The sequence below is a fragment of the Lethenteron reissneri genome, chromosome 41, assembly GCF_015708825.2.
Source record: "Lethenteron reissneri isolate LAM-NWPU_2019-01 chromosome 41, ASM1570882v1, whole genome shotgun sequence".
NCBI classification, from domain to species: Eukaryota; Metazoa; Chordata; class Hyperoartia; order Petromyzontiformes; family Petromyzontidae; genus Lethenteron; species Lethenteron reissneri.
In genome coordinates this window covers 6,020,187-6,035,131 of record NC_083819.1, presented here as the reverse complement: position 1 = coordinate 6,035,131, position 14,945 = coordinate 6,020,187, and the positions used below count along the sequence as shown (strand labels likewise).

The 14,945-nt window shown below is 49.3% G+C and overlaps 1 protein-coding gene across 2 annotated transcripts in view; it reads right to left on the bottom strand.

The window, feature by feature from the left end:
- The window catches only part of LOC133352561 (ena/VASP-like protein), a 42,087-nt gene that overhangs the window by 10,288 nt on the left and 16,854 nt on the right, over window positions 1–14,945 (bottom strand). For both annotated transcript variants that reach the window (XM_061568277.1, XM_061568278.1), the window contains exons 2-5: window positions 10,010–10,175; window positions 7,512–7,689; window positions 2,857–2,935; window positions 549–592 (exon numbers count right to left, since the gene is read on the bottom strand). In XM_061568277.1, the coding sequence (XP_061424261.1) occupies window positions 549–592; window positions 2,857–2,935; window positions 7,512–7,689; window positions 10,010–10,175 (467 nt within the window). The remainder of the gene's footprint in view (window positions 1–548; window positions 593–2,856; window positions 2,936–7,511; window positions 7,690–10,009; window positions 10,176–14,945) is intronic.

The following is a 14,945-nucleotide window of genomic DNA, read 5'->3' as shown; positions in this document are numbered from 1 at the left end:
TACAATACATTCTGAGTGATTTGGTCACAGGCAACAAGAAGAGTGTGTGCGATTCTAATTCCCGAGCCACACATACCCTCCGAGTGCTGGTGCACCTTTCCAGCGAGCCCCTCTATTGCTGGACTGGCACACGGTAAAGCATGTGCGGGCAGTGGCAGAGCGGTAGGCCAGAACTAGAGAGGCAGTCTAAGCAGCTTGCATATGAAGGTTACTGTTGATGAAAGCCATAAGGGCAGGGAGTTGTTGTCTATGACGGGAAGAGAGCACGGTGATTGATGTCATTAAGGCATGCGGCTCTCAACCATGAAAATCCACCACCACCAGCAGCCCAACCTCCGCATCCCACCTAAAAGCCCTTCATGAATAACGAATGCACAGAAATCGAGCTCCTTTACAGTTCTTTGCAGGGAGTGCAGTGTGTCACAAATACTACGTGTCGGGGGGTTGGGGGGGGCAAGAAGGTGCAGGCAGGTAACGCTGACGAAAAAGTGAACGCTGCGAAAAATAGTTGATGGAAAAAAAGGAAGGCTGGAAGTGCAAATGCATACCTAGGCTCCTGCGGTCCATTTGTTCCCTCTCCATCTCCTGTTGCCTGCAAACAGAGATCACAACAACAACAACAATCACAATGATCGCACCGCGAGGCGCGACAACGTCCGCACGCAACAAAATCGCACGAGCAGCGCCACGTTACAGGAGCACCGCGGCCAAACGAGACGCGGTAACCGCCGTCAGCTAAACAACACCGCGTGCCATCCCACCCCCACCCACCCCGGCCACCACCGACGCGACCCCGCTCGCCGACCCACCTGTGTGGCATTGGCTCCACGCTCGCCGTGAGACAGACGGGAATCACGGACATCACGATGCCACGCATCCGCGGGCGTCTGCTCCTGCGAGAGTGTGCCGAGCCCGCTTCACCCTCTACGTGGCCGAGCGCAACGTCGTCACTGGATCGTGCATCGTCTCGCCGCGGTTTTCGGCAGGCAGAGTGACGCAGGTCCGAGGGGGGACGTTTCGGTGCTAGGCAGCTTTCCCGTGGGCTTAATAAGATTTGTTGCGCCGCTTAATACGGCCGAAAAAGCTACCCGGCTAATCATCGAGGTGGGGATAAATCCCTGAAGCTATTATAGCAAGTCTCACCGGCCAACACCAAGTTTTACTCCTCGTTCAGTGCTACGAGCCATTTAATTATTTTGTCCCAATGGTAAACACAGCTCCCACATGTCAGTGTTAAATTAAAATGTTATAATAACAATAATTTTGATGTATAAGGCAATCTTAAACAATTGATCTGTGCCATTCATATAAAATAGTTCATATAAAGAAGTAATATTGATTCTCACACGCATCATTCTTGAGTGCAAAAATAGATTGCAATCACTGAACTGAAATACATGCATCGTAACGTGCCCAAATAGCCAAGCTATGCAAGCTAAATTACATATATACATCAATACAAAACAATCTACACGTGGCACTCGGCGTGTACAAAATTCAATGCCATGCGTGTGCAGTAATACGACATGTCCAGCATGCCGCAAATACAGCAGGCAACACGTACTGCAAACGGTCACGTACACCATGCCTATCGTACACCGTGTCACACGTACAGCGTGCGTTGCGTTACACCATGCAGCGTGTACAGCAACGCGTCGCCTGAAGGGTGCCCTTTCGTACAACGTGTCGGCAGGCCGTGCCGTACACGACCGGCGTGGATAATGCGCGGGGGGGGCCCATGGCGAGGTACAGCGGCTACTTGGCAGACTCGCAAAAGGCTTGAACGTTTTCGCTACGGGGAAAATGACACGCGGCAAAACACCCGCTTACCGCTTGACTTCATCTCGTCGTCCGCGTTCTAAACCAAACTAAAAACTCAAGGTGAGGCCCATTGAGCTATTTTAGCTCGTTTTCAGAAGCGACCTGTCCACAAATGATCGCTCAACGAAGTGGCTTATCGTGCGGAAATTTATAGCAACCAAATAGTCTAAACGCACGTTTATCCGGAGGGAACGTGCAAATATACAGGTGTCAGGGTTGAGTTTGAACCCACGACCTCCTGTGTACTAGGCGAGGTAGTTAACATCGTGACGCCATGGCACCCCTGAGCTGCGGATAAGGTGACTATTATACAGGTGCTCGCCCATAATAAATAAGCAATTAAGCGTACGTGTGTACATTATTGATCTTGTTTTTCTCAGCTATGAATTCAGTATTGTTCGCAAAGCCTAAATAGACCATTAACATATCATCCACGTAGAATTTGTACAAAATTGTATTCACCGAGTCTCGCACACGTGATTCGATGACAAGTACAGTGCGTGTATGAATCAATTACAATCGATGGAACTGACGCATATCTACACCGTAACGTGTCTTTATTTCTACTAATGTTACAGCCAATTCTGGTGACACACCTTCATGTGTCGTCATGTAATGTTATCGCAACCGTAACATGTGAACTAGTGAGTCACACTGAAATAAGAACTTTGTATTGAAACCATCAGCCCTCGTCTTGTTTTCCTGTACTGTAACAGGCACACTTTTTGGCGTGTCGCTCACACGCATTTAAATAAGCTTATTTGTTTTTCACACTTAACATTCATGGACATTACCACTAAACGAGTTATGCCTGATAATGCGCTCATCAAATACTCTCATCGGCCAACCCTTAACTTAAACGCAACTTGTCTACTTCAGAAGCAGGATCTCCGTGACAATGGCCACATCATACGTCCACACGGCAACCGCTATTGGAATGCGATACAGGAGTGCTACGTCACGGCTGAAAACGATTCGCTCGCTTTACGCACGTTAAACACGAACAGCGTTACCAGTATCGATGCAAGAGCTCACCTCCGCATCTCCAATTCCTCTGCAGAGGGCCCGTTTTGCAGGCTGCTGACGATCGACGGCTGCCGTTGCAGTGTGGGACCTTGTTGGAGAAAGAACAAATGAAAAAAAACCCGTCACCGCTGGCACACCAAAGCGATGACTCGTCCGTAACGCCTGCACACCATCATTTTTTTTTCAAAGCGAAAACAGCGCTAAAAAATGCTGCGGCACAAAGCTCCAACTATGGACCGGTGCAGAGTGAAACGACGCTGGGTGGGGACCCGGGTTTAGGAGACGCGACGCGGGAATTCAGCCCCGCAGGTTGCGGCGTACTTTCAAAACGGAAAGAAAAACTCGGGACATCTTTTTAAATTTGCATGGAATGAAGGCGATTGAGTTACGTCCAACAAACCCGGACCGGACTATTCTACTCGCCCACGGCCAATGCCACCGCCGAAAGGAAACGGGCTGCGGATTGCAATGGACTGCGTGCGGCAATCCCAGTTTCGGTTTCAACGGCAAGGCGATTCACAGAAGCACGCTCTCCGCTGAACTCTTGGCGCAACGGGGCAACGTGAACCCACACGCCATCTTGCACAGGCTGAGGCTCCTGCAGGGCCAGTAGCAGACGCACAGGCAGCGGCAGACACAGTGCCCTCCCAACGTCGGAGGGGGCGCCTTCAGCTTCTCGGCCGTTCTTCGCTCCTCCGGCAGCTCGCTGTCGTCATCCGTCGCGCGGCACCATGCCATGCCAAGTAAACGTTCGAGGCTTTATAAAGGTGAGGAGTTGTTTACCGTTTTAATTACCCGAGCTCGAGAAATAGAACGCCGTAACTATCCGTTCACTTTGTGTGGATCGGGAGATGTAAACCATTGCCGCAATGATGTCGGCCGTCCGCTGTGAGAGACGGTGTGCGGTCGGTCCGTCGACGATGAGTGAACTTGGCAGCGGCGCTCGCTTCATTTCATCCCACCGTGATATCGAGCATCGTTACATCTCGGCCAGCTCGTAGAACACGTGGCTAAACAGCACACCATCAAACTCCCTTGAAGAATTACGTAAAATGAACCTCCTTCCCCACCCCATCCTGATCACTCCGAGAAAATGAAAAATGAAAACTTCTTCTCTACGTTATCGAGGCGCACTCCGTCGCGCAGGATAACCGCAGCGGCACCCCAAGTCGCACGTGGCGTCCGATGGGGTTCGGAGGGGGGGGGGCAACGACACTTTTCCCAGCGACGCGACGACACGCAACCACCCCCCCCCCCCCCCCCCCCCCCACCGCGTACAGGACACGCCGCGACCGCCGTCATCACGGCATGTGCTAGCAGTGGCTAAACCAGGGGACGGGTCGGGTTCCTTTTGCCGGCTCGGCATCAGGTGGCATCACAGATGATAGCGAAGAATCCCTCGGTGGGGCCCGCTTCAGAAACAAAAAACAAACAACAAAAAAACCCCGCGTGAATTATTGATTTCCGACGTGCGCAGGTGAGCCCATCAGCGGTTACCTGGTGCTTGAGTGAACAGAGCGATTGCTACAATTTGAAGGGGCAGGGGAAAAAAAACCCCCATCAACATCACCAGTCTGCCAGCTGTTACAATTGTTTGCCAACTGTTCAGATTCACAACAAAGATGAGTGATGTTGATGTTCTGCAGATAATATATATTGTTCCATGCGGGCTTGGTCTTAAATATAAGTACAGTTAAGATTAACGCATGTTTAGTTTCCTCCCGAGTCAAACCACATAAATGTTAACGATGCCAAATGTGACTCGGCCAGACGTAACGTCTGGCCTATGACAATAGACACAGTACTTGGCATGTGAATTCTCAAGGCGATTGCCAAGGGTATTTACTGTGACCAGAATGCACGCGCAATTCCTTATAAGTTCAACCTTGGCGGTTTAGCATTCTTAACAGGTAACCAGCATTGCGGCTCTATGAATTAGAAACATCGGTTTGACCATCATGCGATGAGCGTCACTCTGTGGCAGGAGAGAGTGCTGCCCCCGCTGCCGTACGGAACGGAGGTGACTCGAATGGATGTCGGAGGTAGCTCTACGTTACTCGCTTCCACGGTACGTTCTCATATAAGTAGGGTTGCACTGCTACCTTCGAGATATCCGAAACGTTGCTTCGTCTCGTGACGCGACCCCCCATCGAACGATGGGGTGACAACATTTACCAGAAAACTAAAAGATCAGCTAAAGCTACACATGTATAGCACAAGCGTGGTTATCAAATATTAACAGCCAGGCCATTATGTGTGCGACTTCCCCTTTTTATAATGCGCGGGGCTACTTTCGCTGACATGTGCGTCCAGCACAATACGCGCCTGAACGATCGTGCCTTAAAACCACCACTTGCGGGTGAAGAAGAACGCAAAAACATGGGCCGGTATGGACGTGACGGGTAACCGCACATTAAATTTTGAAAAGAATCAAAAATGAGAACTACACTTGGTTAATTCTGGAAATGTCTTCCACCTCGTACCTCCTGTTTCAGAAAAAGGAAGTATAACGGGGCGTTTTTTTAATGAATAAGTAAATTAACAAAAGGTAACGGCTAAAACGGTTCCATGCGTGTGCCTGTTTTGTTACTTTGTCTGAGACGATGACATTCGGCGTCATGCGAGGCGAGCTATGGAGAGCAGAGGATGGGGTGCAGAACTAAAACTAAACTCTGTAATAGAGGGTTAGATCTCGTAAATAGAAATGTATCGCTAAACCTGCCACCACCCGACACAGCCACTTAGTAAGGTTTTTCACGTAAATAAAACATGCAAATTCGTTACTAGTGTAACGACAGCAGAGTCTACCTGCGGTGTGAGTGGACTAGTGGCCCAAGGAGGTAATGACAGGGGAGTCAGTCTGCAGTGCGAATGGACTAGTGGCCACGGGAGGTAATAACAGGAGAGGCAGCTTGCAGTGCTAAGGGACTAGTGGCCACGGGAGGTAATGACAGGGGTGTCAGCTGTGAGTACGAAGGAACTGGTGGCTACGAGAAGAGGAGCGCGGTCAGGTGACGGAAGAGGACGATAGTCTGCTGGTGGAGCGAGCGTCTAAAGTCATTGAGAAGGTTCCAGAAGGTTCGGGAAGAGGGGCGTGGCCTCGGTCCGTATACAAGGGAGATGTTCAAGTGAACGTATCTTCAATAAAGAAACCATCTCAAGAAAAGTGTTTCAAGTCATCTTTACACTAGTATTGCACACCGATGTGTTGTAATTTATATGCATCAATCTTCATTTGAAGCTTTCGTGACTGCAGGAATCCATACTCTTTGGTTCTTTCGGTAAAGTCACGTGGGTATAAAAAATTAAAAATAAATTACGACGTTTCGATCGCAACACAAGCAAGTTTCTTGTTCAGCAGTTCTACGGCTGTATCTTTCTACCTGATGACGATTGCTTGTGTTGCGATCGAAACTTACGTGACTTTACCAAAAGAACCAAAGTGTATGGATTCCTGCAGCCACGAAGACTTCAAATCAATCTTGATTTAAAGACTTAAAATAAATATTCATTTGATAAACGAGCGAGGTCTTGCAATACGAGTAGTACGTGCATACGCTTTGTCTGCCGAGCGTCACGTGATCACAACTGACATACAAGTGCTTTGATATACGAGTGCTTTGGATTACAAACACGTTTCCGGAACAAATTATGCTCGCAATCCAAGGCTTTACTGTATTTAGCAGGTACAAAAACAAAATGAGAACAAAGACTGCTTACCATGAAATATTTTAGTGCGGCCAAAAGCAGCTTCATCACAGAATAAGCTCGCAACTTGCAATATTTAGTATTTGAAAAACCCGATCTGCAAAGAAATAGCCCTAGTATTAAAGCTTGAGGAATTAACACCACTGGATGTCAGAGCACTCGACTCCCAACTTCCAAGTTAACAGTTCACATGCCAGCCAGTGATCAACTCTGGACCCCTCATCCCTCTGGGTCAGATAAAATACGTATGATTTTGATGCAAGTCTACTGTAGTTATTCAATGCAGAGAATAACCTCCACCATAGTAATATGGAATTCCCACCATTAGCTCAAGGCCGTCAACAGAGATGAGCATTGCTCCATTGTTAATTTCAGCAGATAGGCATTTTCGGATTGAAAATGGAAGCTGGTGTATGTAAATTAGGAATGAGACCTATGCATCCATTAAAACCGAGCCAAACAAGAATACATTGTGAAGATGAACCATGACAATTCATCGAATCACCGTGGGGTTCAATCCACGCGTGCCTATAGCGCTAACGCTGCATTCCTAAGTGGAGATAAGGGCACGGCACGTGATTAGAGCTGAGCGGCATTGGCCAAGGTCGTTTCTAATGATGCCAAGGTCGAGCAATGACCCCTACCTCGACCACCCAAAGTGGAATAAGGCCAACGGCGTCGTAAACCACTATCGGCCGAGCGACTGTACGCTCCACAAGATGGACACTGCCTCCTGGGTCATCTGTCCACGAACTGGCTGAAGGTATGCGGGCCACGAGCGTCGCATGCAGATGATATTTTTTGTTTCCTTCTCACACTTAAGTTATGAGAGCCAGCGTGACGATCATTCCGTACGCACGACGCACGACCCACGGCCGCCGGCATCGACGTCGCACGGTCGCACGGTCGACCGGGTCGCGCCGGGCCTGTGACGCGCGGGCGGCACGCGTGCTTACTCGTGTCCTGGGCGCTGAGCGCGTCCAGGGCGTGCATGATGCCATTGGCGAACACGTTGGCGTCCTCCTTGCTGCCGAAATTGAGGCCGTACACCTGCCTCGCGTCCCTCCACTGGTGGAACATGGGCGTCGCCTGGTTGTACTTGAGGCCCTTAGAGAGCGAGCAGTTGATCACCACCTGACGCGCGCACGTACAAGCAGTGTTACATATGTATAAAACAAAGCCAAACACAAAGATCCCCCATATAGCCTTAACATACTGTTGGGGCAAGTGCTGTTAGCGAGCACAGACGAAGGCTGGCACGGCACACGAGGGGGTGGGTGGCAAACACCACTCCCAGCAAAGTTGAAACACCGCACTAGGTTCTGATTTTGAGGCTGCGTCGACATAGGAGAGGCCCAGGACCGATGAGCGGGAGTCGAACTCGTGTCGCCGGGTTCGTAGCGCAGCGCGCTAACCGCTGCACGACCGCTCCCCACATATGTAAGTATACATATACATGCACGCGCACACGATGCGGGCAGTGATGAGAAGCAAACTGGCACAATTTGGACACATTTTTAAGATGAACGACAACAGCTACATTAAAAGGGTGTTGTTTGGGGGGGGGAGGGGGGGGAATGGAAGGAACAGGAAAGAGAGGAAGACCTAACAGAGAACGGCTTGACGACGACATAAGAGAGTGGTGTCAGAAAGATGTGGCCACTACTTGAGCTTATTGGCACAAGGCAGAGGAAAGTGGAAACAAACAGCGACGCGTGCAACGGACACCTACGGACTATATGCCCATGGATCGTGATGATGACTTACAAGCCGGTACCCACCCCGCCCCCCCGTCTATCCTACAGACGAGGTGAAGATGTTTCTAAATGACAAATTCTAAAATGAAACTGCATTGCGCGAGCAACGCGAAGCCTCGGGAGGGTTCAACCCTCCGCCGAACCGTCGCAAAAGTTTCAACGACCATTAACACCAATGCCATACGTCACTGGTTCCTTGCAATGAGAATAATGAGCTGCTGCTTTGCTCTGTTGGGCGAAAATCACTCGAGGAAGTGCTGCGACTGACCAACTGACATAAAGATGAACAGAATGACTCACAGATGGACAAAGGAAGTTTCTCAAAGTGCTTTTGTTCAGGGTCTAAGCCAAAGTGTACCCACACTCAAATGAGCATTGGGCGGTGCTCATCTTGGTTGCCTGTCCACAGCCAGTTGTGGAAAGTCCACATTACGATGGTGGGGGCGAGTCCAGTCCATCCACAGCACAAGCACTGATGACTACCCACAAAACGGTACTCATTGTATTGTCCTCAGAAGGATGATGGGGTGAGTTGAGGGCCAACCGGGAATTGAACCGGCGACCTTTCCATTGTGAGCCACTGCGCCACCCAGCCGAAAATTGTGGGCAACACAAAACATTGAACTGCATCAATGGATGCGCACGATTGGCTACGTGTGGTGCAAAAGAAGTTCAACATCCACGCATAATGACGATAGGCATATTAATGAATGTGCTATTCCCTTTTAAGCGAGATATGAGAGGGTGTCCTTGGGACTAGAATGGAGAAATTCTTGAGCCAAGTGCAACAAGAAAACGCTCAGCATCCAGGTCATAAAAAACGAGCGAATCGCAGCACGTCTAAATATAGACGCGGTAACCTTCACAGCCATGGATAAGGCTCGGCGTCAGTAATGCTCATTCATTTTCTTTCACCGAGTTAAAAAAAAAAGTTACCAGTCCCTTATCGGCTGACAAGCCTCACTCAAAATAAACCATTCAAAGGTTTTCGCTCATTCCTAAAGTGTCTCGTGCATAACCATTCATTCATTTTTGCCTTTGCGGAGTGCATAGCGCATTACAAGGAAATTAAATGCAAAATCAGGACTACAAAGAGCCATAATTTATCTTTATGGACCCATAAGACAAATTCTGTTACTGAGCACATATTAAGGCTGGTACCCCACTCAGCGGCGTTTTGTGGCAACCGCTTTTGTCTCTGCAATGCAGCTCCCCACACACACACACATGCCCACACACACATATCACTGCCCTACCATTCAACAGAACACACACACAAACCAACATGCATAATGCTATGCCACCCACAAACCCGGCAGAATGCAAACAGGTACACATATCACTACACCAGCATTCAGCAGAAACACACATACCAACATGCATACTGCTATTCCACCACTCATCAGAAAGCTCACACACACACATCACTACACAACCATTCAGTAAAACACAAACAAAAACATCTCTCATATAGCCTTTAACAGACCCCTGGGGCAAGTGTTGTTAGCGAGCACCTATTAGGGCCAGCAAGGGCACACAAGGAAGTGAGTAGAGGGCACCACGCCTGGCCGCCTTCGTCTCCCCAGTGTTGCACGTTTACACATCGCGCCAGGTATCGAAAACGCCGGCAACTCTGCACAAGCGCACTTCACCCACTGCCTCCCGGCCGGCTGCCGACCAATCGCCGCCAACGTCACCTGCTGGTCCTGCATGCGCCGGCCAACCACGCGGAAGGTGTTGAGGCTCGTGTGGTGGTAGATGTGCACGCGGCTGAAGCCCTGCTGCCCTCCAGACGGCAGCCACTTCTTGTTGGCGTCATCGTACACCATGACCTGGGCCCGCGCCTGGCAGATGCTCTGCTCACTGTGCAACAGAAAAGGACAAAGACAAAGATCCCACCATGTAGCATCAACAGACTGTTGGGGCTTGTGCTGTCTATGAAGGCCGGCACGGCACACGAGGGAGTGGGTGGCCTGCACCACGCCGGACCGCCTTTGTCTTCCGAGTGGAAATCTTTTACACATCGCACCACGTACTCATTTGAGGCCGAGTCGACCTAGGGGAGGGCAAGGTCCGGTTCAAATAATCATCACTGGTGTTGGCCGTAAGCGGATATTGAACCCGGGTCGCCAGGTTCATAGCGCAGCGTAGCGCTAACCGCTACACTACAGCACCCCTCATGGTGGCACACATACACAAGTGCGCGCGGACCATGTGAAACGCACGCACACACGAAGAACCGACATTCACGAAACATGTTCAACAGTACAACAACAACCGCCATTCGCCACTAAGCGGCGGTGACATCACCACGACGCTTGTGCCAGGCTATGTGCACCTTGAGGCCACGTGCAACAGTACGCACACACAAACACACACGTAAAATTCATGCAACGCACAATGACACACACAGGGAACACACCAAAACACATGCACGCGCGCGCGCACAGACACATGGAACACGTTTCACTATTACGCTTGTTAACCCAGGAAAGCCTCACTGAGTCTCATAACTCTTTATCAGGAGGGTCCTGCCAAGTGTTCGCAGTAGGGGGCGATGAAGCATATTGCAACCGAGCAAATTTGAAACACATGCTCGCAGACAAAACATGCACCTAACAATTATGGCACACGGTGAAAAACACGCAGACACGGATACACTGACACACACGAGCATAACACACGTGCATCCAGGCAAAACAGGCACAGCAAACCAAGTGCATCGTCTGAAACAATGACAAGGAGCCGTGGCAAATCACAGGAAAAAGCCCATTCATTTAACATCCAGGGGGAGCAGATGAGCACGTGCGAGTTTTTTCTTTAATCACGACAAACGGAGAACCGCACACTTTACGTTTTCCTGAGCGGTTACATTATCACAGTGAAAAAATATATATACACACATCATAAAACGAAGTTCAGTATTCACGGTAATAATTAATTTTAGAGAGACAGAGAGAGCGAGCACACCAGCGACCAAATAGTCCCTTGAAATTATTAATGAGCGATCAAACTCGGCTTGCAAACTGGAAGGAGCCCTTATCCGCACAATTAGGCTGCCTGTGTACAGTGCTCGGAGTGATGCGTCCCAGGGGATGACTGTGGGCGAATCCCGCTTCCTGTGCATAAGTCGCAGCAGCAGCAGGGGCAGCAGCGGTTGCATTCCAGGCGCCGCGTAAATGCTTTCCTGCATGACGTAAAATCTGTCAACGGTGCAGATAATTTTTTTTGTCCTGAGTGCCACGCTGCGCGCATGTGTGAGTGTAAATATAAAGTTTCATCGCCACCGGGACCTCGCCGCTTTTGGTTATGAGCGCGTCGCTACACGCGAACGGTGCAATCCCCCATTGCCCCGCTCAAGTGTAGCTGAACCGGGGCCCCTTTTTTGTTGTTGCGGCGGATGTGGACGGTTATCGTTTTTCTCACTTGAATTGTTCCTGGATCGCTAATGTAGCCTACAGCCACACCGAGAGGTATACTCGGATGCGGTGTGCTGGGCACAGAAATATATTGGACGTGTCGCTTTGGTACACCTGGATGTCGTGTGCCGGGTCCAGACATTTTTTTGTACGTCACTTTGTAGACTGGAGTGGGTGGTACGTGACTAGTGGCCACAGCCAAAGGAAGAGGGACACTAGATTGACTTTCATCCCCGAAGCAGCGGCTTTTAGCTGGCCATCGAACAAAGTCTGCATCGTGCGCATCTGTGGCCATCTGGAACGCTCTCCCTTCCAATATTAAAAAGCCACAGGAGCGATGCACTTTTCAATTTAGATTGAAAACCATTTTTTTTAGAAATGCTTTTCGTGTTTAGTTTGTTGTCCTTTCCCCGCACCTCCAATGAGCACGATTGGCTACGTACGGTGCGAAAGAAGTTCAACATGCATACATACAGATATGGTGACGGGTACAAAAATATGTTCAGGGTCGCTTACTAAGACAGACCCAGCTGAATGGAAGCCCTGGTTCCCTTCCTTGAACATGATTGGCACATTCAGATGGGAAATTACCAAAGCGGGATGTTACGCTGTAAGATGATGTGAAATACACGATGAAATCGCTCGCTCGAAAAACACAATGTGGTAGGGCTAAATTCTCACATTTGGACTCCACCAGTAAAATGGACTCCACCAGTAAAATGTGTTTAATTTTTACTCGTAAAAATTATAGCTTGGTGTTCAATGATTCGACTCCCAAAGCCCACAGCCTCCCCACACCCGCCACAGCAATTTAATGAATTATGAAAAAGCTGGGTCACAATTTGATGCCAGAATAAATAATTTTCCTCTTGTTTCTCACCATCTCGTTTATATTGTTTCTCATCTTTTCCAATTCGCACAGATTCGTGCGCTCCGCTACCTTCAAGGTACTCTTTGGTTCTTTGGGTAAAGTCACGTAGGTAGAAATAAAACAAAATAAATCACGACGTTTTGGACGCAACACAAGCGTCCGTCTTCGATGTTACCTTAAAGGTAACATCGTCACATCATTCGTATGCAATGTGCATTATAAATTGTCGTGCATATGACTCGATGGGTTGTACAATGAGCGTAGGAAATAATTCTAATGGATCTGATCGCCAACGCTGTGTGTAACATGACACACGCACGCACACTGGTGTCTAACATAAACCTCAAAAGTCTCCAACTTTGGTTCAAAACTAAAAAAAAGTGCACATTGAAGCGAACGGGATGTTCCTACCATGATGAGGGCGTGCGTCTTTTTGTTTGTTAAGGGTGCGGTGGGGGGGTATGCGGGGGGGGAGGGAAGGGTGGTTGGTGGTGAGAGGGAGGGGGGTGGAGGGAGCGGGTAGGAGTAGGAAGTGGTGTGACCACAGGGAGTGTTCAAGCACTGGAACTCTTGGAAACGCTGGAACGCACGGCAGTTCACGCACACGTGGTACAACGACAGCAGCCGAAACGCAGGTAGTTGATGAGCAGGGGTACACACGTCTCGTGTTTGAGCGTGAAGGATGACGGCGAGCCAAAACACCGGGCTTCCTTGTATTTCCCCTGGCAACAAGACTCAGCCTTGTATGGCTTTCTTTCGTAGGATTTTAACATGGGGCACTTGAATTCCATCTATTACACAGCACTGTATAGTAATAACGATGTACGGTAAACACCGTTTCACGCACCCAGTAACCAGATTTTGATTCCCGGCCATGGCTAACATAGGCGGCAAGTGATATCTGATCTGTTCCTGGGCGTCCTTACTTCAGCAACCCACACCGAGCAGCGTGAAGTAAGGTCAAACAATCCCTGTGACAAGCACGATTGTGCGGAGGCCTTCATCAATAAGCACGGCTGGCTACGTATGGAGCAAAAAAAGTTCAACATACATACATACATTATTAATGCAGAAATATGGATTTCGTAATAGAGGTTATTTTGGGTTAGATCGTGTATGGTAAATATTTACGTGATCTAACCCAAAAATACCTCTATTATAGATAATATTGGGTCGCAAAAGCCTACGTGTTATATACACATTTCTTATATTTCGTAAGCCCATCAAGAAAGAGTGCCTCTATCTATGGAGACACATGCGAGCACATACATGCACAATCACATGGTGTCTGTGTATATCGAACAAAAATCCTCGGTTTTCAGACTGCCGGGACAAGTGCTGTCACAGCAAGCACCTATGAAGGCCGGCACGGCACAAAGCGATGGTTGTAACCAGCACCATTCCTGGCCACCTTTGTCTCTCTAGTGCTGTTGATTTAACCCACCGCACCAAGTACTCACTTAACGCAGTCAATCTAAGGGGAAGTCCAGGACCAGTTCAGGTTATCATTTGCCACTGTTCATAAACCGCGAGCGGGAATCAAACCTGGGTCCCTGGGTATAATAAGTACATTGTGCAAACCACTGCACAACCACTACACATGTCTGTGTACAAAGACAGAGGTCAACTGTTCTAAAACATACTGTTGGGGCAAGTGCTGTAAGCAAGCGCCTATGAAGGGCGGCATAGCATATGAGGAGTGGGTGGCCAGCATCAAGCCTGGCCGTCGTTGTCTCCCTCGTGGCGATGTTTACGCACCGCACGAGGTACTTATTTGAGGCCGGGTCGACCTAGGGGAGGCCAAGGACCGATTCAAATAATCATCACTGGTGTTGGTCGTAAGCGGAAATTGAATTCGGGCCGCCAGGTTCATAGCAGTGAGCTAACCGCTACACTACCGCTACACTACCGCTCCAAAGGAAAAAAACAAAGATCCCCCGTATAGCCTTAACAGACTGTAGGGGCAAGTGCTGTTAGCAAGCACCTACCCAAGGCCGGAACAGTACCCGAGGGGGTCAGATAATTGTCAGTGGTGTTGGCCATGAGCAGGAATCAAACTTGGGTCAGCGGGTTCGTGCGCGCAGCAACGCCAACCACTGCACTACCGCTCACCACGCGTCCGTGTACATGTACACACCCACGGTGTTATTACGACACACACACGGAATGTTCTGCAAGTATCAACAGATGTATGTTCCAAGGAGATTTCAAGTATGCGAGCGAGTCAAGTCACAACTGGCCCCAGTGTGTGCTATATAGATTACGTTAGGGAGGGGGGTTCAATCCTCTGAAACAAGGAAGGGGAAACAAAAAGTATGGGACGCCGCATGCCCCATTCCCACG